At 45.4% G+C, this 21,947-nt stretch overlaps 1 protein-coding gene across 2 annotated transcripts in view; it reads right to left on the bottom strand.

The window, feature by feature from the left end:
* Positions 1-942: 942 nt before the first annotated feature.
* The window catches only part of camsap2b (calmodulin regulated spectrin-associated protein family, member 2b), a 37,600-nt gene continuing 16,595 nt past the window's right edge, over positions 943-21,947 (bottom strand). The window contains exons 5-19 of one of the 2 annotated variants that reach the window (XM_062522024.1): positions 17,166-17,307; positions 15,741-15,880; positions 13,256-13,346; positions 13,058-13,145; positions 12,908-12,933; positions 12,702-12,771; positions 12,118-12,381; positions 9,377-11,381; positions 7,991-8,127; positions 6,985-7,199; positions 6,490-6,586; positions 6,218-6,283; positions 5,353-5,465; positions 4,649-4,767; positions 943-2,907 (exon numbers count right to left, since the gene is read on the bottom strand). In XM_062522024.1, coding sequence (XP_062378008.1) covers positions 2,602-2,907; positions 4,649-4,767; positions 5,353-5,465; positions 6,218-6,283; positions 6,490-6,586; positions 6,985-7,199; positions 7,991-8,127; positions 9,377-11,381; positions 12,118-12,381; positions 12,702-12,771; positions 12,908-12,933; positions 13,058-13,145; positions 13,256-13,346; positions 15,741-15,880; positions 17,166-17,307 — 3,879 coding nt within the window. In that variant the 3' untranslated portion in view covers positions 943-2,601. The remainder of the gene's footprint in view (positions 2,908-4,648; positions 4,768-5,352; positions 5,466-6,217; positions 6,284-6,489; positions 6,587-6,984; positions 7,200-7,990; positions 8,128-9,376; positions 11,382-12,117; positions 12,382-12,701; positions 12,772-12,907; positions 12,934-13,057; positions 13,146-13,255; positions 13,347-15,740; positions 15,881-17,165; positions 17,308-21,947) is intronic. The other variant, XM_062522025.1, reaches the window with a different exon arrangement.

Below are 21,947 nucleotides of genomic sequence, written 5' to 3'. Positions count from 1 at the left end.
GTTGTGTTCATGTGACATAGGCTACCTGTCAGGTTGAAGTTAGTGCAAGTACAACACTGCAAACTGGGGAACAATTATTATGATTACTACAGCAATGGATAGGGAAGCATTTTAATGGATGGATGGTAGGCTTCCAGTGCTAGCCTATTGATTATCACATTTTATTGGCACCAGAGGTAGTGCCCCATAGTGAATGAAAGCAACTATGCAAATTCTGAATTATTTTCACGTGAGCATGCTGGAATGTGCAACAGACCCAACACACCCAAACACAGCAAGCTGATGATAGGCCTACTGTAGGCCCATGCAACTTTTTTAACTGCTTCTCGCTGGGAAATAACAACAATGAGCAGGCCTATTATTGTTTTGGTGCATTCTGCTTGATATGGGGCATCCATTTTTATTCTGGATTATGTCTACTTTAATCAATTGGCAAATTATCATCCAACCAGGACACAGCAATATTGCTCAAAAGATGTCCAATAATGCCTCTTATTTAAGATAGGCCTACTGTCAAACATGCCAAACAAAATAACTGATCAGAGACCGACAGAATGAGAAATGCGGTGAGGTTGGTTACACGTTTATCATCAGTGTACTCATTTTACTCATCTTTGTGACATGAATATTGAATAGGACCCACACACAAATGCATCTTTGGTTGCCTACAGAACGATTGGCCTATACCTGAGCCATCTACAGTACAGTAGCCTATAATCCAGCACAGTGACCATGTCAACTCTTTTTTCAAGTCTTATTGTAATTACACATCTTATTCACACGATGCATACATGGCTAAGGCATTTGCAGATTTTGTGGAAGCATGAAGTTTTCTGTGTATCACTGATATGCTGTTTCCATCCTCAAATGTTCAATAAGAAAAAAACAAGTTTAACACAGTGTTAGACAATTATAGAATACACATACTCTCATAGATTTGATGTAAATCTGTATTTATATACAGGTTAAACATGGCATGGAACAAATACAAAATGATAACATGAATAAACAATTTAAATCAAATGCTGGATGTGGAGAAAAACAATGTTTGACACTCTTATTATAACTTCATACATCTTTAACTTTTCAGTTCAACACCTCTCTTCGTCACTACCATACCCTCTTGGTCCTGCTTTGCCATACACAAAGACAATGATCCATTTTGCATAACAATAGCCTATACATAGTGTTCTCATTTTTATGTAAATTATACGTAATAAATGGCTTTCCAAAATACTTTCATATGACAAACTATATATGTACATCATAAACAAGTTAAAACAAACAGAGTGACCTAAAAGATACAAAACAATCTCTCACTGTTCAAACCGTGAAGATAATGGGAAAAAAACAATAATATAAAACAGAGCCCTGCAAATGAAACATGTTTTTTTTTCAACACACACTTTTACCAGTTTACTTGATATAAGTTAGTAATTCATTTAGCGACATTATAGGCATCAACTATGTGGAAGCATCATAATACGATATTTAAGGATTGTTTATGGTGTTACATGTACCCCAACAGTTCAATCTGTGGCTAAGAATGGAGGCGTTTCTGCTGGCTACAAACACCCAGCTCAATATTCTATAGGAATTAGGATGGACTGCATAATTGTGGATTTGTGAGGGTGTTTTTTGTACTCATCTAAAGCTGAATAGGTCTATCAGTGGCATGTAAATACACTTAGTTTTCTCGGATGAAAAGGCCTCATATTCACAAGTCAAATTCTACATGAAGTAAGCTTGTTCCAATGAAGTTGCCATTATATACAAACAATTGTTAATTTCTTTAACATACAGGTTCTCCATGAATGCTCCGCACTGATAAGCAAGAAACCAGTAATTTCAAAGTTCACATTGGTGCATGTAACAGAAGGAAATGTTTAAGTGCTGGTAAACCAAAGGATATTTGTTTCCCACTCAGTAACTACCTCCTTTGTGAATATTAAAAATAATGACAACGTGTTAAAAAAAAAGTCTTAGTTTCTCGAACGCTTCTCACAATTGAACCATCTCTTGCCAAAAGCAAAACTTTTTGGCCTAAGGCTTGAATAAGTTTCTCTCATCTTTTCACTCAATTCACTTACCACAGTTGATCTGATATCACGTAGATGACACATCAGCTTTGGGACGGGGTATCCACAACTGAACAAAGCCAAGCCTAAGGCCACCAAAGGCAACATAAGAACAAAACCATATAACTCTTTCCACACAGAGTGACATTCAGTGCTTCGAACCCACCGTCCACCATACTGTATATAGGCACCTTTACCTCTCGCTGATTTTGGCACAGATACACACGCATACGCACATAAACACTCATGTGCAACACACAAAGTACACAAAACCCAAACACTGGTCTTGCATAATGGACATCGGATAAAGCCGGCCTAACGATTTTTTTTGTTTACATTCAAGTTGTTCATCATGTCACTTAACGTCAAACACTGTCCAGGTGAGTGGACAAGGCGAAATACTCTGAATAGTGGAACTATTTTTTTTAGGCTGTATCGCAAATCCAATGTTTACAGTGAGGTGTTGGTTGAATGAGTCTTTTTTTGTTACATCAGAGGAGAAACCACAGCAGTCCTGATTAGACTAAGATTTAAGAAGTTGGAACTTTTTGGGCGTTCCCTGCTTCTTGGTCTGCCACAGGTGGCCAAAGATGGTAATGGCGTCCACGCTGGCCGACATGGTCTTGGCGGGAATGTGGCTGAACTGTTTCTTGTCTGAATTGTACTTGAACAGGCTCTCTATCATCTTCAGCGTGATAGTCTTGGGCCCGAAGCCGGCCAGGCGCGTGATTTCCTCTGTTTCTGGACAGTACGTGTAGATAGATCGGAACTGGCATCCAGAGTCTCGGAAGAGAATCAAGAAGTTGTTGGACTCGCTTTTCTCCATTTCCTGTGAAATTAAAAGCAAACAGGGAAATAGTCAGCGCAAGGTCTACTAAGAAAAACAAAAAATCTCATTTTTTAAAACTTAAAACAACAAAAATTGTATCAAAGTCAGTCTTTCAGGTCACTCAGGTCACCTTTACATAACACACATCCTTATCACAGTTAGGGATGTAACGGTATGAAAATTCAACCCCACGGTTATAGTGACCAAAATTATCACGGTTTTCGGTATTATCGCGGTATTTTAAAAATTGTGTGTACAATATATTAAGAAAGTGCTGATGGGTGTAGACAAGCTGAAATATTTTAGTTTAAAAAAGTGTGACAGTGTTTATTACATTAAAAATATAGGCAAACCCTTATTGCCTTCAGCAGCATACCGATCATTCACAGCAGTGGCAATCCTAGTCTCTGCTCAACCCTCCACACACACAGAAAATGGCTTGTCTTGTTTCTATTGCATTCTGAATTCATAAACTTTATATATTTTGCTAATAGTTTAGAATATGTTAGGATCTGCATAATTACTTATAGCTAAACATATTCAGTAATTTGAATACTTCATATTGATTTTTTAAACTATTACACTTGTCTTTATGACTTTAATGTTGTGTAGGTCTAATTGAGAGCCTGTCCCTTTAAGAGATACGTGAAGTAGGCTAATTATATTAACCTTCATTCGGTTTTAGGAAAGTAGTCACGCATAGTTCAAGGATATCCGTTTTCATTGAATAAAATGAATGTTCAAAAAAATAACAAGTCAAAGAAAATATTGCTGGGATCATAGAAAAGATAAGTGTCTTGCAATGTTAACTTCTATGATTTTGGTGAGCACTAGGCTACTGCACATTAATGATAGACATGATGGAACTCTCTCAAGATGTAAAAGTTTGCCAATAGGCTGTGTAGCTTTTTTCGGAAATTTAACTTAACACTACAGTAGGCCTAAATGAACTAAATTCCATAGCCTACTGTAGGTAGGTTACCTAGGCATTGTGCTCACTTTTTCCTTGGTTGGAAATGTTGGCTGCTTATAGCTTAACTTATTATTTGGAGTTCGGTATAGGCTATGTTATATCCAATGAGTGACACCCAGCGCTCAACATAAAACTTCACGGCATTCTCCTGATAACGTTAGTGAAATAGCCTAGATTTAATGTGAACGTGTAGGCCTACATAAAAAGACGCAGAGTGGCTACATGATAAAGCGCACGTTTTGGGGTGAAAATGTTGCGCCCTTTAAAAGCAGGTGTAGCCTTATCCGAATCATGGTTAAATCCATCAATTAGACAACAGAATTAGCAAGGTAAAGTTTTGTTTCATAGTAGCCTTCAGCTTGTGTCAAATGCAGGCTCGGATGAAGCTGGGAGGAATTAAACACGCGGTTATCACACCGTAGTATCAACCGTGATAATAATGATATTCGAAATGAACACGGTAATTGTTATCGTCAACATTTTTTATCATGGTTTACCGTCACACCGGTAATCGTTACATCCCTAATCACAGTACACTTGGAGTAAAAAATATAGTATATTGGGGCTTTTTGCCTTTAAGTTTGATAGGACAGTGACAGACTGACAGGAAATGACTTGGAGAGAGAAATGAGGGGAGATCAAGAAATGACCCGGGTCTCCATGGGCACTTGGACCCGTATACGGTAAAAGTGTTGTACCATAGCGCCCTCCCCAGTAACAAACCTTTTAATCGAAAGTGAAACTTTTTTTTTACAAATCATGGCTTACCTCCAGTATCTTGTTTTTCTGACCCTCATTGACCTTGCCAGCCAGGCAGCAGTGGGCTAGTGCGTTCTGAATGATGTATTTGTTGGATTTGGAGCTTAGCTCCTTGTATAACTTTGGCCCTGAAATAGAATGAGACAAAGTCATGTATTTTTAGTACATCAGGGACAGATGTACAAAGGTAGCGTGAATATCACCTTTATCGGTCCACAGAAAGCGCATTGTGTCTTTGACCATATTTACTAAGCTTTCACTTCATCAGGTAAACAGCACTCGTCACCACCCTCTAACAGTATGCAGTGCCCATAACTGAACGGTGTAATACAAATATGGTTGAATGGGGTCAACCGATGACAAAATTAAAGCAGCAGTAAAGAACATTGTGCTCTCAGGGTCCCCCTACAGTTCAGAGGTGCAATACATACAATAAACAAACTAAATATGCATTTTGCAACAAAGTACAATATGAACATACAATATAGAGGGAATGCACCTTTAAAAGGCAAAGAAGTTACAGTTGCCCTTGACATTCATTTTTCAGTTATTTCTTTATCATCTCGTGAAAAATGGCTCCCGATAGCAGCTCTTGAAACTGGTTAACGGGCATGCACAGAGATTCCTAATGAAATAAGCTTTGAAGATTGGATATAATGGGCCATCATCATCATGTTTAAGTCCTGTCTGATTGAAAGCTGAGCTGAGGGTACCTGTATACTCAGTGTTGGATGCCACAGATGAGGTGGTGGACTCATTCTCCCAATTCTCCCCATTTCGGCTCACAGACTGACAGGGAGACAGGTATCCTTCTGCAGAGTCTGGCCTGGAGGTGGTCACACACACACACACATGCGCGTGCACACAAACACACACACACACACACACACACACACACACACACACACACACACATACACAGAGAGCTTTAGCTATCTAGTAGCAGTATTTATACATTCTGTTCGGTGTAGTGGTGGAAGCAAGAGCAGTGGCGATGGCAGAGCTAAACGTCTTGAGGCAGTTTTATGAAAGCGGACTCTCACACACGCAGAGAGTCTGACCAGCACTGAAACCAGTGACCAGCTGGAGGCATTAGCGCTCGAAGCAGAAGCATGAATGCTGCGCTGGAGTCAAAAAGCTGAAATGGATGCAGTGAAGCCATTAAATGAAGCAAAGGCAGTGGTTCTGAATTGGCAAATGTAGCTCTGTGTTTTACATGACTGGTGTTGAAATTGAAGACAGCGCTCGTATAGGCACATTATGTAGCCATTGAACATGTTAGCTGTTTTATAGTTATCACATCATAAATTGACTTAAAACAAATGTCAAAAAAGTCACACAAAAAATAAAATGACATCCATAGAAAGTGAAGTCCTCATCTTATAAGGAATCTTTTTTTCCCAATCTATTATATCATGATGTTTCCTGAACTGGTCTCACTACTAATGTGATTTTTGTTATACTATTATATGAGTACATTTGTTTTGCATATCTGCAAAACAAAAAAAGAATATCTAGCTTGTTTTTCGAATGACAGGCGGATATAATGAGGTGACTGTCCTTACTGAAGAGACTAACCTTCCCTTTTTCACTTTTGGAGAATTCAAAAAGAAGCGTAAATTGCCAGCAGACAATTTACTGCTTCTGAGAGTTCAGAGGCAAGACGAGGGTTAGAAGAGGGTTACAAAAGACAGAAAGATTAAGATTTAGTGCAGTTTTATAGAGATTCGGGCAACGTGTCCAACAAATGTACAGTATTCAAACTACTAAGAGATTATGCATTGTGCAGACAGAGAGTGAGTATATGCAATACAGGGGTCTTTATGTGACAAGACGCTAAGCAGGCTTACCGAGGAGTTCTCTTGTCAGACTGGACACTTTCATTGTCTGCAAGGTTCAAAGATGCGAGCGAAAGGCTGGACACTGAATATCCACGAGGCCGGGACCCTTAAAAACACATACACATACAGAGGTGAAACAAAGACACACATCCAACAGAATAAATATCAAAATATGCTCTCATGTCTGATGTACAGGACTCATGGCATTGTCCTTTAAACACTATTGCAGTTACTGCTGAGTGCTGACATGCTCTGCTAGAGATCACCTAGATCTCAACTCATGGATGAGATAGACTTGAGAACTAAAGACTCAAAGTCCCCAGACTTGAGCACTCGAGATCTGTTTTTTTCCCTACAGACGTTGATGTAGTTGATTTAACACTTGATTTTCAGAGCCAACTCCATTATTGCCACAATCACGTTATTCCACCCCTCAAAAGCAAAGACATTCAATCCCTCAGCAGGGCTTCATCATTGAGGAGATCCTCCTCTACAAAGCCATACCTGTGGTCTTGATTGGTGGCTTCGGAGACTCCATGATGTCTCTGTGCATAGACTTGGGGCGGGGCTTCTTCTTGATGCTGGCGGGGCGGGGCTTGATGACGCTGTCCATGTCGTCCATCAGCTTGAGCTGCTTCCTCCTCAGGTATTCGTTCTTAATGTAGTCCCTACGTGCTTTTTCATCCTCACGCTTCGTTTTCTCCTCCTCAGCTTTCAGCCTAGAGGACCAAGGGGAAGAGCAGAACACCAGTCAGGGGGAAGAGTGTGAGTGTGACACAGACACAGACATGGGGATATTCCAGTTGTGTAGAGAGTGTGTAAGAAAGAGAGAGAGAGAGAGTGAAGGAGAGAGAATAAGAGTGAGAGAAAGATGTCAAATATGGAAAGACAGAAGGAGAGCCAGAGAAAAGGAGGAGGAAAGAATGAGAGGGAGAAGAAGGGAGAGACAGAGGAATGTCAAATCTGTGTTAAGTGAAACCCTCAGAGGATGAATGTAAATGAAAGTGAGGTATCTGTGCTGAAAGTGAGGTGTGTATGTTTGTACTGTGTGTACTACTGTGTGCATGTAATATTTGAGGCGTGATATCTCACAAATCTAATCACAGGACACCGCTCTTAGCTTTGGCTGTAGAGGCTGACACAGTGAGTCATGAGACTTTAAAAAAATGAAATAATCAGGCAGCAGGATCTGGGACAAGCATCCACCTCCACTGAAAACTCCATTGTGTCAAAAAATGTTCCAGTCTTGGCAGTGACATCTTCACTGATGTCGACCAAAGGTCACAGTCAATAAATGCGATATTTCACTGTGTAAGAATTACGAGCATTTCTGCTCAAAAGCTGGATGAACACATGACATCATTTGGTTACATCACTGTGTTAGCTATACCTAGAACAGGTTCTGACAGGAGGGGGACGCACTCCCTCTAGGGATGCTTCAACTAACGAGGTAGAAGCTTTCAGTTCCTGCTATGCTCTCTCCAGCCTGTGGCCCGTCCGTCGGTCTTACCGTGCCGCTTCTTTCTTCTGCTCCAGCTCGGCCTCCAGCTGCTGTCTCTTCTGCTGCGTCTCCCTCTCCCTCCTCTGCCTCTTCTCCAGCAGGGCCGCCCGCTTCTGGGCCATGTCCTCCTCCCCCTGCTGGTCATCCTGGGAATCGCAGGCAGAGCAGCCGCAACAGCCACAGTCAGTTTAGTCAGTCAGTGGCAGAAAATAAGAGAAACTGCCTCAGGGTTTGAGACCTCATGCCACTCCCTGTCACATCATCTCATTGTACACGCTTGATTTCTGCCTGTTATAATTCAACATGAGACCCTGCTGGGGCAGGTTGTAGATGGTCTTTTTTTTATTCTAATGGATGTATTCCAAATTAAATTTCTGAAAGGTACATGTGGTGGTGCTGTGGATGGCCAGATAAAACTAAATTGCCACAGAAGTGATCACTGGCATCTGCTGTGATTGTGATATTATGCCTGTGATCTCTTAAATGTGTATGCAGACCACGGCGATATAAACCGGGCCATACACGTATTGTCAGATTCAGTGAATTGGTTCTCATGGTGCTCTAGCTGGTCAATGTTTCCACTGAAACAGTCCTGGGCCTGTAATTAGTAAATGAACACAGTGGTTCAAACTGAGCTGTAAACAATCCCAACCAATCCACTCAATCCTTTGGTAGCACAAAAGGGAATACAGGAGTGTAATTTGATTGGCTGCTGAGCTCATATATAGTGTGTCATATATCACTGGCTGTTGAGCTCATATATATTGTGAAACGAAATCTGTTTCTGGCTCTTTAAGTCAGAGGCCGTGTGCTGCAGCAACATGCTGCCACGCTTCAATAAGTCATGAGGCTCTGGCCCACTTCAAGGCAAAAGGCTCAGCAGCAGAGCTGCCTCCCCATAATGCATCAGTCTGCATCACCCAGAGTCTACTGACTCTCTCTGACTGGCTGTCTCTGCCCTACATTTGCATAGTATTGTCTTCATTTGCAAATGAATTCAATTTGCCAGTTCACTGCACACATGCTGATGCCCAGTGCCCACCTCCCCAGAATGAGCACACATTGCTCAGATCCCCATGATAAACAATGTCACCAATTAGGAGGAGGGTTATGTAACATGGCATTCAGAGTCATAAAAGGCCAATCTCACTGTTCTTTTCAGGATGACTTGCTGAGGGGTTGGAAAACTTCAGAAATGTAAGTCCTGCCCTTTTTATGATTCTAACTGTGCCCTTAACACAGAGGGCACTACTACTAACGAGCTGGCCTATCTCGCTGACATGTTGAGCTAATTCAAATCAGCTGGTTTAGCGAAATGTTGGAACAAATAAACAACAATAGGTATTTTACTTCCTGAGGCCTGAGTTTACCATCTCTGTCTCCTGACGGACTTACCCTGTAAAAGAACCCACAGCACATCTTTTGGTCACGGTTCTCCAGTCCTGGTTCTCCATCAGTGCCGGACTCCAGGCCAGACTCCTGTCCATCCTCGGGCTTCAGCACGGACAGCGGCACCTCTACCAGGTCCTTCCTGGGTTGGGCCTGCTTGTTATTGACACTGGTTGTGCCCGTTGTCGTCTTCGCTGCCTCAGACAGTGGCTGAGAAAGCACCTCAGCAACTGATCCGTTTCTGACCGTTTTCTTTCCGGCACTTTCTACTTCCTTCGGTTTCTCCTTCTTCTCTGCTGCTTCTACTCCAGCTGGAGCGGCCTGGCTCTTCTCCGGCTCTCCGGCCGCGTCTGCCCCCTCAGGGTCGTCGTCTTTGGCTTGATCCGCGGCCTGTCCCCTGTCCTTGAGCTCCTGCTCGCTGCCCGCTCCCTGGGCGGGGCTGTCCACCGACTGCGTTCGCTGGGCCGTGGGCCGGGCGTCGTGCCCCAGGTAGGCGAAGGAGGTGGTCTGCGTCTGGCTGGGCGAGAAGCGCCGCAGCCTGGGCAGGCTGTCCACCGACTGGGGCGTGTTGAGCATGCGGCTGAACGGCGTGATCTTCAGCTCGCTGGGGCGCGGCGTGCGCGGCGTCCGGGCGTGGAAGGAGGCCGACTTCCTCTTGATGGTGCTCGGGGAGCGGTGCGTGACGCGCGGGGACCCCGTGCCCGTGCCTCCGCCGCCGGTGGCCGAGGACGAGAGGATGGGCGAGAGCGAGCCCACGGAGCCGCCGCGACCCACCACGCTGCTGCTGCGCAGCTCCCGCAGCTGCCTCTGCGGCGAGGGCTGCGACGGCGGGGAGATGACCCAGGCCTGGCTGCCCTGGTGGTCTCGCATCTGCATGATGGTCTCCTGCTGGCGGGCCAGCCGCTGCATCTCGGACTGCAGAAAGCCGAGCGACGTGTTCAGGCGCTCGATGGTGCGCGTGTACTCCGTCAGGTCCACCTCGGCGCCGCCGTCCTCCACGGGGGACTTGGGCGCCGCGCCGTCCGGCTTGCACCGCTCCAGCCCCGCGCCGCTGCCGCCGCTAGCACTGCTGGGGGCCGGCCTCTGGACCGACGGGGCGTCCGCTACAGGCGAAGGGGAAGGGGGCTTGGCGAAGACGCCCGGGGAGCTTGCCGTCTCGGCCACGGGGGAGGGGGAGGTGGAGCCGCCCTTGCGGCGGACCACGTTGAGGAAGGCGGTGCGGCCCATCTTCTGCCGGTGCCGCGTGAACGCCGCCTCCACCTTCTTCTTCTGCGCCTCGATGGCGCGCCGCTTCTCCTCGAGTTTCATCTTCAGGTGCACCATCTCCGAGGCGAGGATGTGGCCGGGGTCGCGGGACGAGGTCGGCCGCGCGGGGCTCCGCACCTCGGGGGTGAGCGCCGCGAACGGCGGCGACACCGCCGGGGCCGGTGACGGCGCGTTCGGCAGATTGAGCTCGGCGCTGTCGGGCGTGTTGCTCCCGCTGTTCCGTCCCTCCGCTTGGTTCCGCTTGCGGAACTTCTGCTCAGCGAAGCTGGTCATGCGCACGCCGGAGCCCGTGGACGAGGCCGGGCTGCCGCAGCCCAGCGAGCGCGCGCCCATCAGGCTGGCGCAGGAGCTCGACGTCTCCGGCAGCGGGCACGACCGCACCTCGCAGTCCTGGTCCATGTCCGAGTAGTCCTTCAGCGACGAGTCCTCGTCCTGCCCGTCCTGAATGTCCTCCGTCCTCACGTGGATGCCCGTGTCCACCTCTGTGGACGTAGAGTTCAGGTCCCCGTCATCCGCCCGTCCCTTGGAGCCGAGGTCTCCAGGCTCGTCGCCTCCGTTGTCATGGTTGGCGTGGTCGACAGGATCCCCCATTTCGTGGCCATGCAGGAAGAAGCTGCTACCCCCACTTCCTGACGGGAGGCTGCCATGGGTCCTCTCTGAGTCGTGGATGATCTTCAGGGCCTCCTCTATGCTGGGAGTGCTGGGCTGGGGAGAGTGGTCCTCCGGCAGCAGTCCATTAGAATACCTGAGTGAAAATGTACAAATTAGATGGCTGTCTTTATGACATGTCAGTAGTATCTCAGATGTGTCAGAAATCCTCACGTCGATTTAGATTAAATGACGTGAGGGGTGGACAGATATGGCTCTCAAGAAAAAATATTTCATAAAACCGCATTTGGAAACGGCTGAAAAGGCTGCTCAGTGCATCCGGGTACATGAACACAGCATGCAAACACAGAGGAAACTTTAGAGGAAAATGAATCATTTTAATGGCAATAGTATAAACCAAATGACAGTTTGAACATTTCTATTGTGCCTTCTGCAGTCTCAAATGGATATCATTTCACATTGCATTCGAAAAATCACATTGCATTCACAATGACACATTCCTTCTCACACGAATGTGCTATGTCCAAGGCACAAATTACATCACTTTATATGAAAATGTGGACAGGCACTAGAATTTACGCACCAATAAGCTTTACAAAGTGCCATGTAATATCTGCAAACCAATGTAACATCTGCTCACACCATCAGCACTGGTGCCAAATGTATCTTTTACATCACACGCAACCTGTTCCCACAAGAGTATCAATGTCCTGATGAGACCGTGGCATTGAGTTAGCCAAATGCCCCTGTCAAATCATATCTCATGTAACATTCCCTCACCGCTAACTGTTAGTTAACTGGATAGTTGGCACACATCACAGACACTCCCACTGCAGAGCCCAACTCAACAGGACACAAGGTGAGTGTCTTACTTTGCATCGGTCCTGATGCGGGGCCTTCCTGCTCGTCTGAAGGACAGAGCAGCATCATCACTCTCCTCCTGGATGTAGCCGTCCTGGCCGTTGACGGGCTGGAAGGAGAGGTTCCGGCGGATGTTCCGGTTAGCCTGGTGCACCCTGTAGCCCAGGCCCTCTGTACTGGCGGAGCGGGTCATTCCCCGACCCGTGGACCCTGGCTGAGTGGGCACCACTGCGTCGTCAAAGGGGATCTCAAACGAGATGCCGTGAGCTGAGGACCTGGATGAGGGGTAAGGAAGTCATTTCATGACACTTACAAAATCACCAAAAGCTCCATAAAAACAATATCGCTCCATAGCTCCAAAACACCACTGAAATAATGAAATACTATTTACAATTTAATTTACTATATTAATTAATAATTAATTCATTAGTTTTAGTAACTGTAACTAATACTATTTAAAACACTTTTATAGTAAATGAAATGCCCTTGGGAGCCATGATCTCACTTATCCTTATTTGACATTCATAAAATGTAGTAAATACATTAAATAATGTATTATCTAGGAGTTCACAGTAATGCTAAGAATGCGTCTCACCGTTTCTCTTTGGGCCACGTTCCCACGCAGCCGTCCACATAAGACATGGAGGATGAACGCTTTATCAGAGCTGCAATGAAAAGGCAAAATCTCTTTCAGCCAAAAATTAAGCGCTGCAAAATAATATGCTTGCATATTACTTTAGCAAGGAGACCATTTAGAAAGTATGTAAAACCTGCAAAACAGCTTAATAGCTAATCACTTACCTGCGGGAGCAACATTTGGTTGTGAGCTGCCAAAATTTAAAACAAAAAAAAAGAAGCACCAGGTTAACTGAAAATACTTCAATGCTCTTTTCTACAGATTGAAATGATTTAAAAAGTTTAACTACCAGTACAAATATCAAACATACACACCATGGCTGTTCAGGACTGCATGATCTCCCCATGAAGCTGGGTTTGGCTTTGGAAATGGGAGCCATTTTTGTTGACGACTGTGTCAGCTCTGGAACAAACAAAAACAAACAAACCGCTTCACAATTACAAATCTTTCAACAAGATAATAAAGCCACACACACAAACACGGTGCAGCAGTCTGCAGTCGGATATGCTCACCTTTGGCATCGAGGGAACGGGGCTGTACAAAGGAGGGCTTCACCACTTCAAACCACCAGAACAGTTCGGCCATAAACACAAGGTAGTTACCCTGCAGGGTACACACACACATACACACAGACACAGCAGCGACCAATGAGAACAGATTATGGAGACAAATCAAAAAAGCTCCCTCAGAACAAAAAGGACAGTGTGTGTTTTCCCCCAAACAAGAGTTAGTGCGCTCCAATTGTAGTTGCCAAGATTGTCCGGAGGATGTCTCCACAAGTCACAATTCATCTCTTGAGCATCTCTAAACAACAGAGCTTTGTCACACACATTGAAGCTCATTATTTACACTGTAACAAGCAGAATTTGTTTGTTCGGGTGTCAAAGACTAAAGCCATTCAGATCTCTGCCGTTGCATAAGCCTTGTGCTCAGAAGAAGCCAAATCAACTCAGGCCATCCTCACTGTTTAAAGGTCCAAATACGATGCCCATTTAAATGCTTTTGTGAAATTCTGATGCACATAAAACTGTGCGACTACACCAGTGACTGTAGGAAGCACTGAACTGTACTGTACAAACACCTCACTGTTCAAACTCATTCTCTCAGCGACAAATGGTTAAATAAGACCACCTTACTAAATTGTTTGGCTTGTGTTAATGAATTGAAATCAGTCTCTGTGTGCATGTGATGCGTTCTGTTGCTTTTCACAACCAATGAGAGCTCAACTGGTTTGTATTCACGAGGCATAGAGGCCCGCCAGTACGCAGTGTGGGATGAATGCCTGAATACCACAGCTCTGCCAAGCCTCTTTTCTCTCCTCTTTTCTTGCTCTCGCCTTCTCTTTTTCTGACTGTATCATTCTTCCCCTGATTTCTCTCTGCCTCTGTGTTTCTCTCTTTCAGTCCCCCTCTCTCTCTCTCTCTCTCTCTCTCTCTCTCTCTCTCTCTCTCTCCCCCTTTCTCTTCCAAATGGCATGTTGCCCCATGTCATGTGCCCATGGACAGCTTTCACACTTTTGCTCCCTTTCACTCTTGGTCTGTGTCACACAAGCCTGCCCAACTCAAAACTCAGCATCTGGGGAAAACAAGACAAATTGCAATGATGATATTTAAAAGTTCAAAACCCCCCAGGCAATACCGTCTCACTGGACTGTTCCTTAAGCACTCCTCCCATGACCTTCAGGATTATGATCATTTAACTCAGTAATCAGGAATCCAGCCACAACCCTCCCCGGTAGAATATACTTCATTATATTTCAGCAGTGAGCTCAGCATTACTGGAAAGCGTTTCATTAAAAACTTATTTGACAAAAAAATGTTTGTCTTGCCCTGAAACAAATTCTGAATCTGAACTGAGCCTGAATATAAAAACAAATCCCAGCAACTTTCTTCTTCCAACATGGCTGTTGCTGGGAGGCAAAGACACAAACACGGGACATATATATAGAAACAGACGGAAAAGAAGGGGGGGAAGCCAGCCCTCCGAATCCCTCCTCCGGCAGAGGAAAACTTCAGCCCAGAGGGAGTGAGTGTTCTCCTCATGCTGTGTTAGGGTGACTCAGCCTCTCATTGGAGTTGGCAGTACTGTAGGCAGTTCACAGAGCAGACTATACGCACACGCGCACACACACGGACGCACGCACTCGCGCACGCACACACACACACACACACACACACACACACATTCATGCTCCCCCTCTCTCTCTTGCACACACACTCTCTCAGCCTTGTTCCCTCCTCCAGTTTCCTCCCCTCACACAACCTCATTCAAACCTCGCGTGACTCACTCCCTCCAAACGGTCATTTCTTAAACACTCATAAGCCTTCTTCAGACACTACTTTTTAAATGCGCCTAACACCACCATGCTCCTCTATGCTCCATTTACTGCAGACTACACACACTCACTCACTCTCTCTCTCTCTCCCTCCCTCACACACACACACACACACACACACACACACACACACACACACACACACACACACACACACAAACACACACATACACACGCACACACACACACACACACAGTTAACAAACTACTTTAAACACTGATATGCACACACAACAGCTCAGTTTGCCATAATATTGCTTGCCCCTGATCTACAGTGTTCCACTGATGCAATTCAATATTTGCATTAACTGTTCCAGGAACAGTTATTACATTGCTTTGCCAGAAGCTTAAATCAAAGTCGAAGACATCAGTCTTGAGACAGAGCAAGATTTTACCAACAACACTATGACAATGTCTTCAGTGCCTACTGTCTAGAGTATACTTCATCATTCAATGTGCACCTTTGCTCAATGGCCTTGCATGAAAACACCTTCTGAATAGCATTTGAGGCTACAATGTCTGACATTTCTGCCTGTAAAAAAATAAAATGTATATTTATATATTATATATTATATATAAGTATATATTATAATATATCTTATATATAAGTAAAAATATAAAAAGTGAGTGAATGCTGAGATGAGCGTCCCAGTTGGGCCTACCTTAATGGAGGAGGAGGCGTACAGCATGTCCTCCAGGCTGAAGTGGCAGCAGCGGTTGAGGTTGTCGCTGCAGAACCTCTGCACCAGCTGCAGGTTGTACAGGCTGTCTGCCAGAGACATGGTCTCCTTCAGGCAGATATCTGTGTGGGAGGGAGGGGAGGGGAGGGGAGGGGAGGAGTGGAATGGAGAGGGGCGGGGTACAGGCACACACACACACACACACACATACACACACACACACACACACACACACAAACACACACACGGTTAGTGACGTAACATAACAAACTCTTTCTCAGACACACTGCAGGCTAAGGGTGGGGATACTCCCGGCACTGTTTATGTTTGAAAACTGAAATATGGAGGCCAGGCCAAAAGAATATTTCTCCTCCTCCACCTCCTCCTCCTTTAGTTTGGCCTGCCTGGAATCTAACAGACGTTTGCTGGGGGAATTACGTCATAACCTGTCTCCAAACAGGGTCTCACATGCTCACAAGGAAGGAACTGCACATCTGGCCGATATCTCACTGGACTTCCTAACGACTTCAGTTCTCTTCTACCCTTCCTGCCTGGGTGTGTGAGGCCAACAAGGGCTTTGTTGTCTTATCAAAACTTGACCAGTCCCTCTGTGAGAGCTAAAGATCAGAGGAGGATTCAATCTCTTTGTTTCCAACGGTAGACCCCCATGCACACCACACACCAGCACCCAGGCCCCCACAGGCCCCTTATCTGCTGGTGCTGATGAGTTGTGCTGAAAGCCGGGGGGGTCACGTCACTCACAGCCCTTTGAGGGACACTGGGAGCGGGGAGGCTGTCTGGTCCCATAAGCAGCTCAGGGTGCTGTGTGTGTGTGTGTGTGTGTGTGTGTGTGAGTGTGTGTGCGAGTATCTGTGCGTGTGTGTGTGATAGTGTGTATGTGTGCATGTGTGTGTATGTGCTTACAATACCCTTCTGAATCAGCAGAGGCAGACACATGACAAAGATATGCCCCAACACACTGACAGCGCAAGGGCGACAACACAGACTGCTGGGGCACTGCCAGTGTGTTGGGGCATAATGTTGGTGCCCTTGCACTGCCAATGTGTTGGGGCATATCCTCCTATCATAATTCAGGATTAGGATTTTGTGCATAAATCATAAAGGGAATATTTCTCTGTTTCCTTTGCGTCATTCCGACATCCTGCATCTATAATTACGACTCTTGATGTCTGGTACTAGTACAGCTCGTCCTCAATATACTTTGCTCCTTTCATGTAAATGTGCTGCAGAAACAGCTAAAAGTACACGCTGTTCTTTTTTTTCAGTGCATGCAACATCATTGATGTTAAACCAGCGAAATAAGCCAAAAGGATTTTAAATTGACACGAGATCAGATACTAGCTGTGGCGGTCGTTCTGTGTTGTTTTGAGGGCAAGTTGGCTTTACCCTCCAGCCTGACGGAGGTGGGGCAGTAGAAGTGGAGCAGGGCGGCCAGGGCGCAGCCGTCGGTGTTGTCCTTCAGCAGGTTGTCCACCAGGGGGAGGCAGTGAGCCGGCCTTGGCTTGATGTCCTCCCTCCTGAGGCGCGACTGTAGAGGGAGACAGCCCACAGACGCAGTCAGACGGAGGGAGAACAGAGGCACTTACACACAACCCCACCCCGCCACCTCCGCAATGCAAATAGAAACACACACACACACAGGCATACAAAACGGGGCATGCATATGGACAACATTCATAAGAGACAATACACCCTCTTTCTCACACACACAATTCTCTCTCTCACTCTCTCTCTTTCACACACACACACACACACACACACACACACACACACACACACACACACACACACACACACACACACACACACACACACACACACACACACACACACACACACACACACACACACACACACACACATTGACACACACACACACACACACACACTGACACACACACACACACACACACACACACACACGGAGAGAGAGGGCTCCGGAGTGGTTTAGCTGTGTGTTATTTATCTGCAGCAGGGCAAAGAGGGGCAATAACCACACAGCGGGGAGTATTACAGCATGCAGAGGAGGCCAGTAGCGGCGATGACTTGGCTTGTTGATTAATGCCGCAGAAACCTAGTGTGTGTGCGTCGGCCCTATCTGCTCCCCCTTACAACAGGGGTCTCTCTGAAAACACATTTTACTCTGGGTCTGCCATTAGTCATCTGCATTGTTCTGCCTTCGTGTTGATACAGGGGGAGTGATTCGATCTCTGGATCCCCTGCATCTTAGGGAGACGTGTTAATCAGTCTGTCAAAGGCGAGACATTCTACACTGGCTTCTGCTGAGTAGTGGTGGGGAGAGAGAGAGAGAGAGAGAGAGAGAATGAAGGAGGGAGAAAGAGAAAAAGGAAGAGAAAGAAAAAAAGGAAGAGAGAGAGAGAGAACGTCTAGGGAGTCTAAGCTGAAAGCACCTTCCATTAACCTGAGCCGGGAATTATAAATTATCCCAAAGTGGGTTTGAAGCATCTGCGGGGATGATTTAGACTTTAATAATGCCGTTTTGGCAGAGAGATACATTAAAATATATCAAATCCACCTCCGTCTTTGAAACACCACAATGGTCCAGCTATACATCACTATATTCATGCCTCAATTCTCAGTCTAGCCGTATAGGCCTGTGAAGCTGTCACATTGAAATAGTTTGCAAGGGAGGATGGAGGCGTTCTAGTGAGGCTGTCATCCAAGTATTTAGGTCCAAGCTGCTGCTGTCTGCCTATTTCTCAGATAGAAATCATTCCACGTCTTGGTACGACTGCTCTGAATTATACGTTACGTTATGAATCCTAATCTGTAATCTGTTATAGGACAAAATTGCCATGTTTGTCTAACATGTTTTTCTCTTTATCCAAAAGAAACAAACAGTGTTAGTGGCTGGGGAGTGATATGAATGAACAAAAAGGGAGGATTGGACTTCGAGAGTCCGCTGGAGGGGGAGTCTTGGAAAGGGGGAATCACGGCAGAGGGAGGGGGTCAGAGCGATGTATCAAACTGGGAGTGGATTCGGGCTGGGAGGCAAGGGTCAGAGGTCAAATCAACGGAGGTGGACTGGAGAAGGGGCTGGGGTGGACCAGACTGGGGGAGTCAGGGTCACAATGGTCCCCACATGCCTACAAAAAAATAACAATCAGGGGGAGGGCAAAAATGACCAATCAGGAAGGGGAGGGGGGCAAAAAGACCAATCAGGATGGGAGGGGGCAGGGGCAGGGGCAGGAGGGAGAGAAGATAGAGGACGTGATGGTGGGACTTACAGGTACCAGTTTCCAGTACCATTTGGCTGAAGACTTGGGCCGTGAAAAGGACAGGATGACACCAAATAGTGACAGGAGAGGAGAGAGGAAGAGCCATTAACATTGCTACAGTGTCATCAGTCAATCAGAGAGCTTTACTTTAGTTCAAGCATAGAATTGGAGACGAGTAGAATGCCATTAACATTGCTACAGTGTCATCGGTCAATCAGTGAGCTTTACTTTAGTTCAAGCATAGAATTAGAGATGAGCAGAATGAATATGCGCACTGTTCTTACAGAATATGTTCCAATGATGTATCAAGAGATGCTTAAAACCATGAATAACATTTAATGCAAAGAATGACACACAGCACTAAATTGAATGCAGTGATTTGCCTAATGAATATGATTTGGAAAGTAAAAATTGAGAAACTAAATATGACATTATTGTAAATCCATTCTACTCATGTCTGATTTTCCCATGGTGCCATGGTCCAAATTAACAGAGGTGTAGGGACTCTTTAAAAATGAAAATAGGCCTACAATCACTGGGCTTCTTTGACTTTCAAAATGGCCCTCGCGGCACCTTTTGGGGAATTACTTTGGAAGTGCCATGTTGAGATGTTACCCCTCCAGCAGTTTTTCCTTGGCAGTAAGGGGCGTCTTCCCTGCCTTGAGTACTCCTCTGACCCAGATTGCAGGGGAACCCAGAAAGCCACGGACCAGAACCAGACCCAGACTCAGGTACTGTGTTGTCAGATGACTCACCCACCATTTTACAGGTAAAGAGTAATTTTTAAATACTCTTTTTGATCTGCCCGTATTTCGTCATCTTTCATGTTCCCTTATCAAAGAATCCAAGTGCAGTCCTTACACCATGTCCTCATAGGATCCGGGCAAGCGACTGTCCTGTATGTCTGTCTACTGAATCCGTTAAAATAGCCCTTCTATTGCGTCATATTTCTCATTCAAAATAGCAGAGCAAAGCGAATGATAGATAATAGAAACTGGGCGTCCAACAAAAGTTCTCAAAACATTGTGTTGCATCGCACTGCTCCCGTTGATGCAGTCAGGAAACTACAATTGAAAACAATGCAATTAAACGGATTTCATCGCTAATGTTTGCTCGCATTGCATCCTCATAGTGTTATGTTTGAAGAGTTCATTGTAGCCTACTGTAATTGGATAGGAGAAATTATTATTCATGGGTTTCATCAGGTCCCTCTCCACAGGTGTATAAAATCAAGCACCTAGATTATGATTTATGAATGCAGACGGCATGGTGTTTGATTAATATGTAACCTGTTAATATACCTGTGGAAAGGGACCTGATGAAAACCATGCATGAGTAGGCCTAGGTGCTTATTTGGGATCAGTCTCACCCTTGTCATATCTAAACCTCCCTCATTATAAGCTGAAGAGACGGACAGACTCTAGATCAGCAGTCCTGCGTTAAGCAGATCCATGACTGGACTCTGGCATATTCACAACAATATTCTGCCTTTCTCAGCACTCGACCAAATCTAAGAAATTGCTTTGGCATTTGCGTTGAGTTTATGTTGAGGGACTGACACAGCACATCAGAGCTCCATTTAATGCAGCGTTAATCAAATGTAATTTCCCCCCGTAGTCATTGGCACTAACAGAGGTGAAGGGTGCTTCATACCCCTTCTATCACCCTGAATTTTGATGAGATGGTGTCTGGGGCTCGGTGGACTACTAAGGCAAATTAGTTCTGGGTTTAAAGCAATAGTAATATAAGAAAGATTATGGTAAAATTAATCTATGGAGTGTACAGTTAACTGCTCATTAAGTATAACATATTTATGGAGAGAGATTGAAACATTTCCTTTCTTAATCACCAGTGAGGGATTGAGAACTCCTGGTAGAGTCTGAAGTGTGCGAGTCAGCCGACTGAATGGGAATGCTCAGGGAGTAAATCCGCACTGAAGTGAAAATGCCCGGAGCCGTAAGACCCAGCTTAAATAGTCTCCCACGCAATCCTTCAGCATCATTCTGAATACATACACACACACACACACACACACACACACACACACACACACACACACACGCAGATATACACACACACACATATGGTTATGCATAGATACACACACAGATGAACACACACACACACACACACACACACACACACAGCTAACTGTGATGCAGCGTCCAAACTGAGATGTGAATTGTTGAATCCAAATAAACTAATTCTTGAGTTTTATTTGGATAAAACATCCTGTTTAGCCCAACGGTGGCCATGAAGGATATGTGAGGGCGTTCAGCGTGACGGCCTGTCCTGACCTCTGCGAGTCTCCCCCCTCTCTCTCCAACCGGGTCACATAAGCTCTACATCAAAGCAGCGGACACTAGTGATGATATTTCAGCCTGTTACTGTTCAACCAGAGAGTTGGTAAAGTATCTTTGGTTCAACTCTTCCTCTGTTGCTCTGACTTCTTATTTCCCTTAGCTTCTCTCTCTCTCTTTCTCCCTCTCTGACTCTCTCTCTCTCTCTCTCTGATACAATGGGCCTCTGTAGAGAGATGTTCTCTGTTCTCACAGCCCCTGCGTGCTGAAAGCCTTCTCTGGCCACGAGGAGCTGACTGTATTCTGTTGCAGCTCTTTGAGGGGCCCTGATGGGCTGACTGATGTCCTCAGGTTGTCCATGGGAAACGCACTGCTCTCGAAACCCAACCTTTCACGTGACAATGGCTTCCATCTTCATTAGCCGTGCTGCACCTTGATGTTTATGCATGCTGTGTAAGCTGAACGGAGCTTAGAATATATACGCCTGAGCAGGTTTATCTGGTCTACTAAAGAATATAGGCAGATAGATGCATAATAGACTATACACATTAAACCACTAAAACTCAAACCATTGTGATACTGTTTGGGTAAACAGTACAATCGTACAGTACAGTCTCTCTCTGTGTGTG

Source organism: Sardina pilchardus, chromosome 2 (assembly GCF_963854185.1).
Source record: "Sardina pilchardus chromosome 2, fSarPil1.1, whole genome shotgun sequence".
NCBI classification, from domain to species: Eukaryota; Metazoa; Chordata; class Actinopteri; order Clupeiformes; family Clupeidae; genus Sardina; species Sardina pilchardus.
The sequence above is the reverse complement of the archived record's forward strand: the minus strand, read 5'-3'. Positions and strand labels throughout refer to the sequence as shown.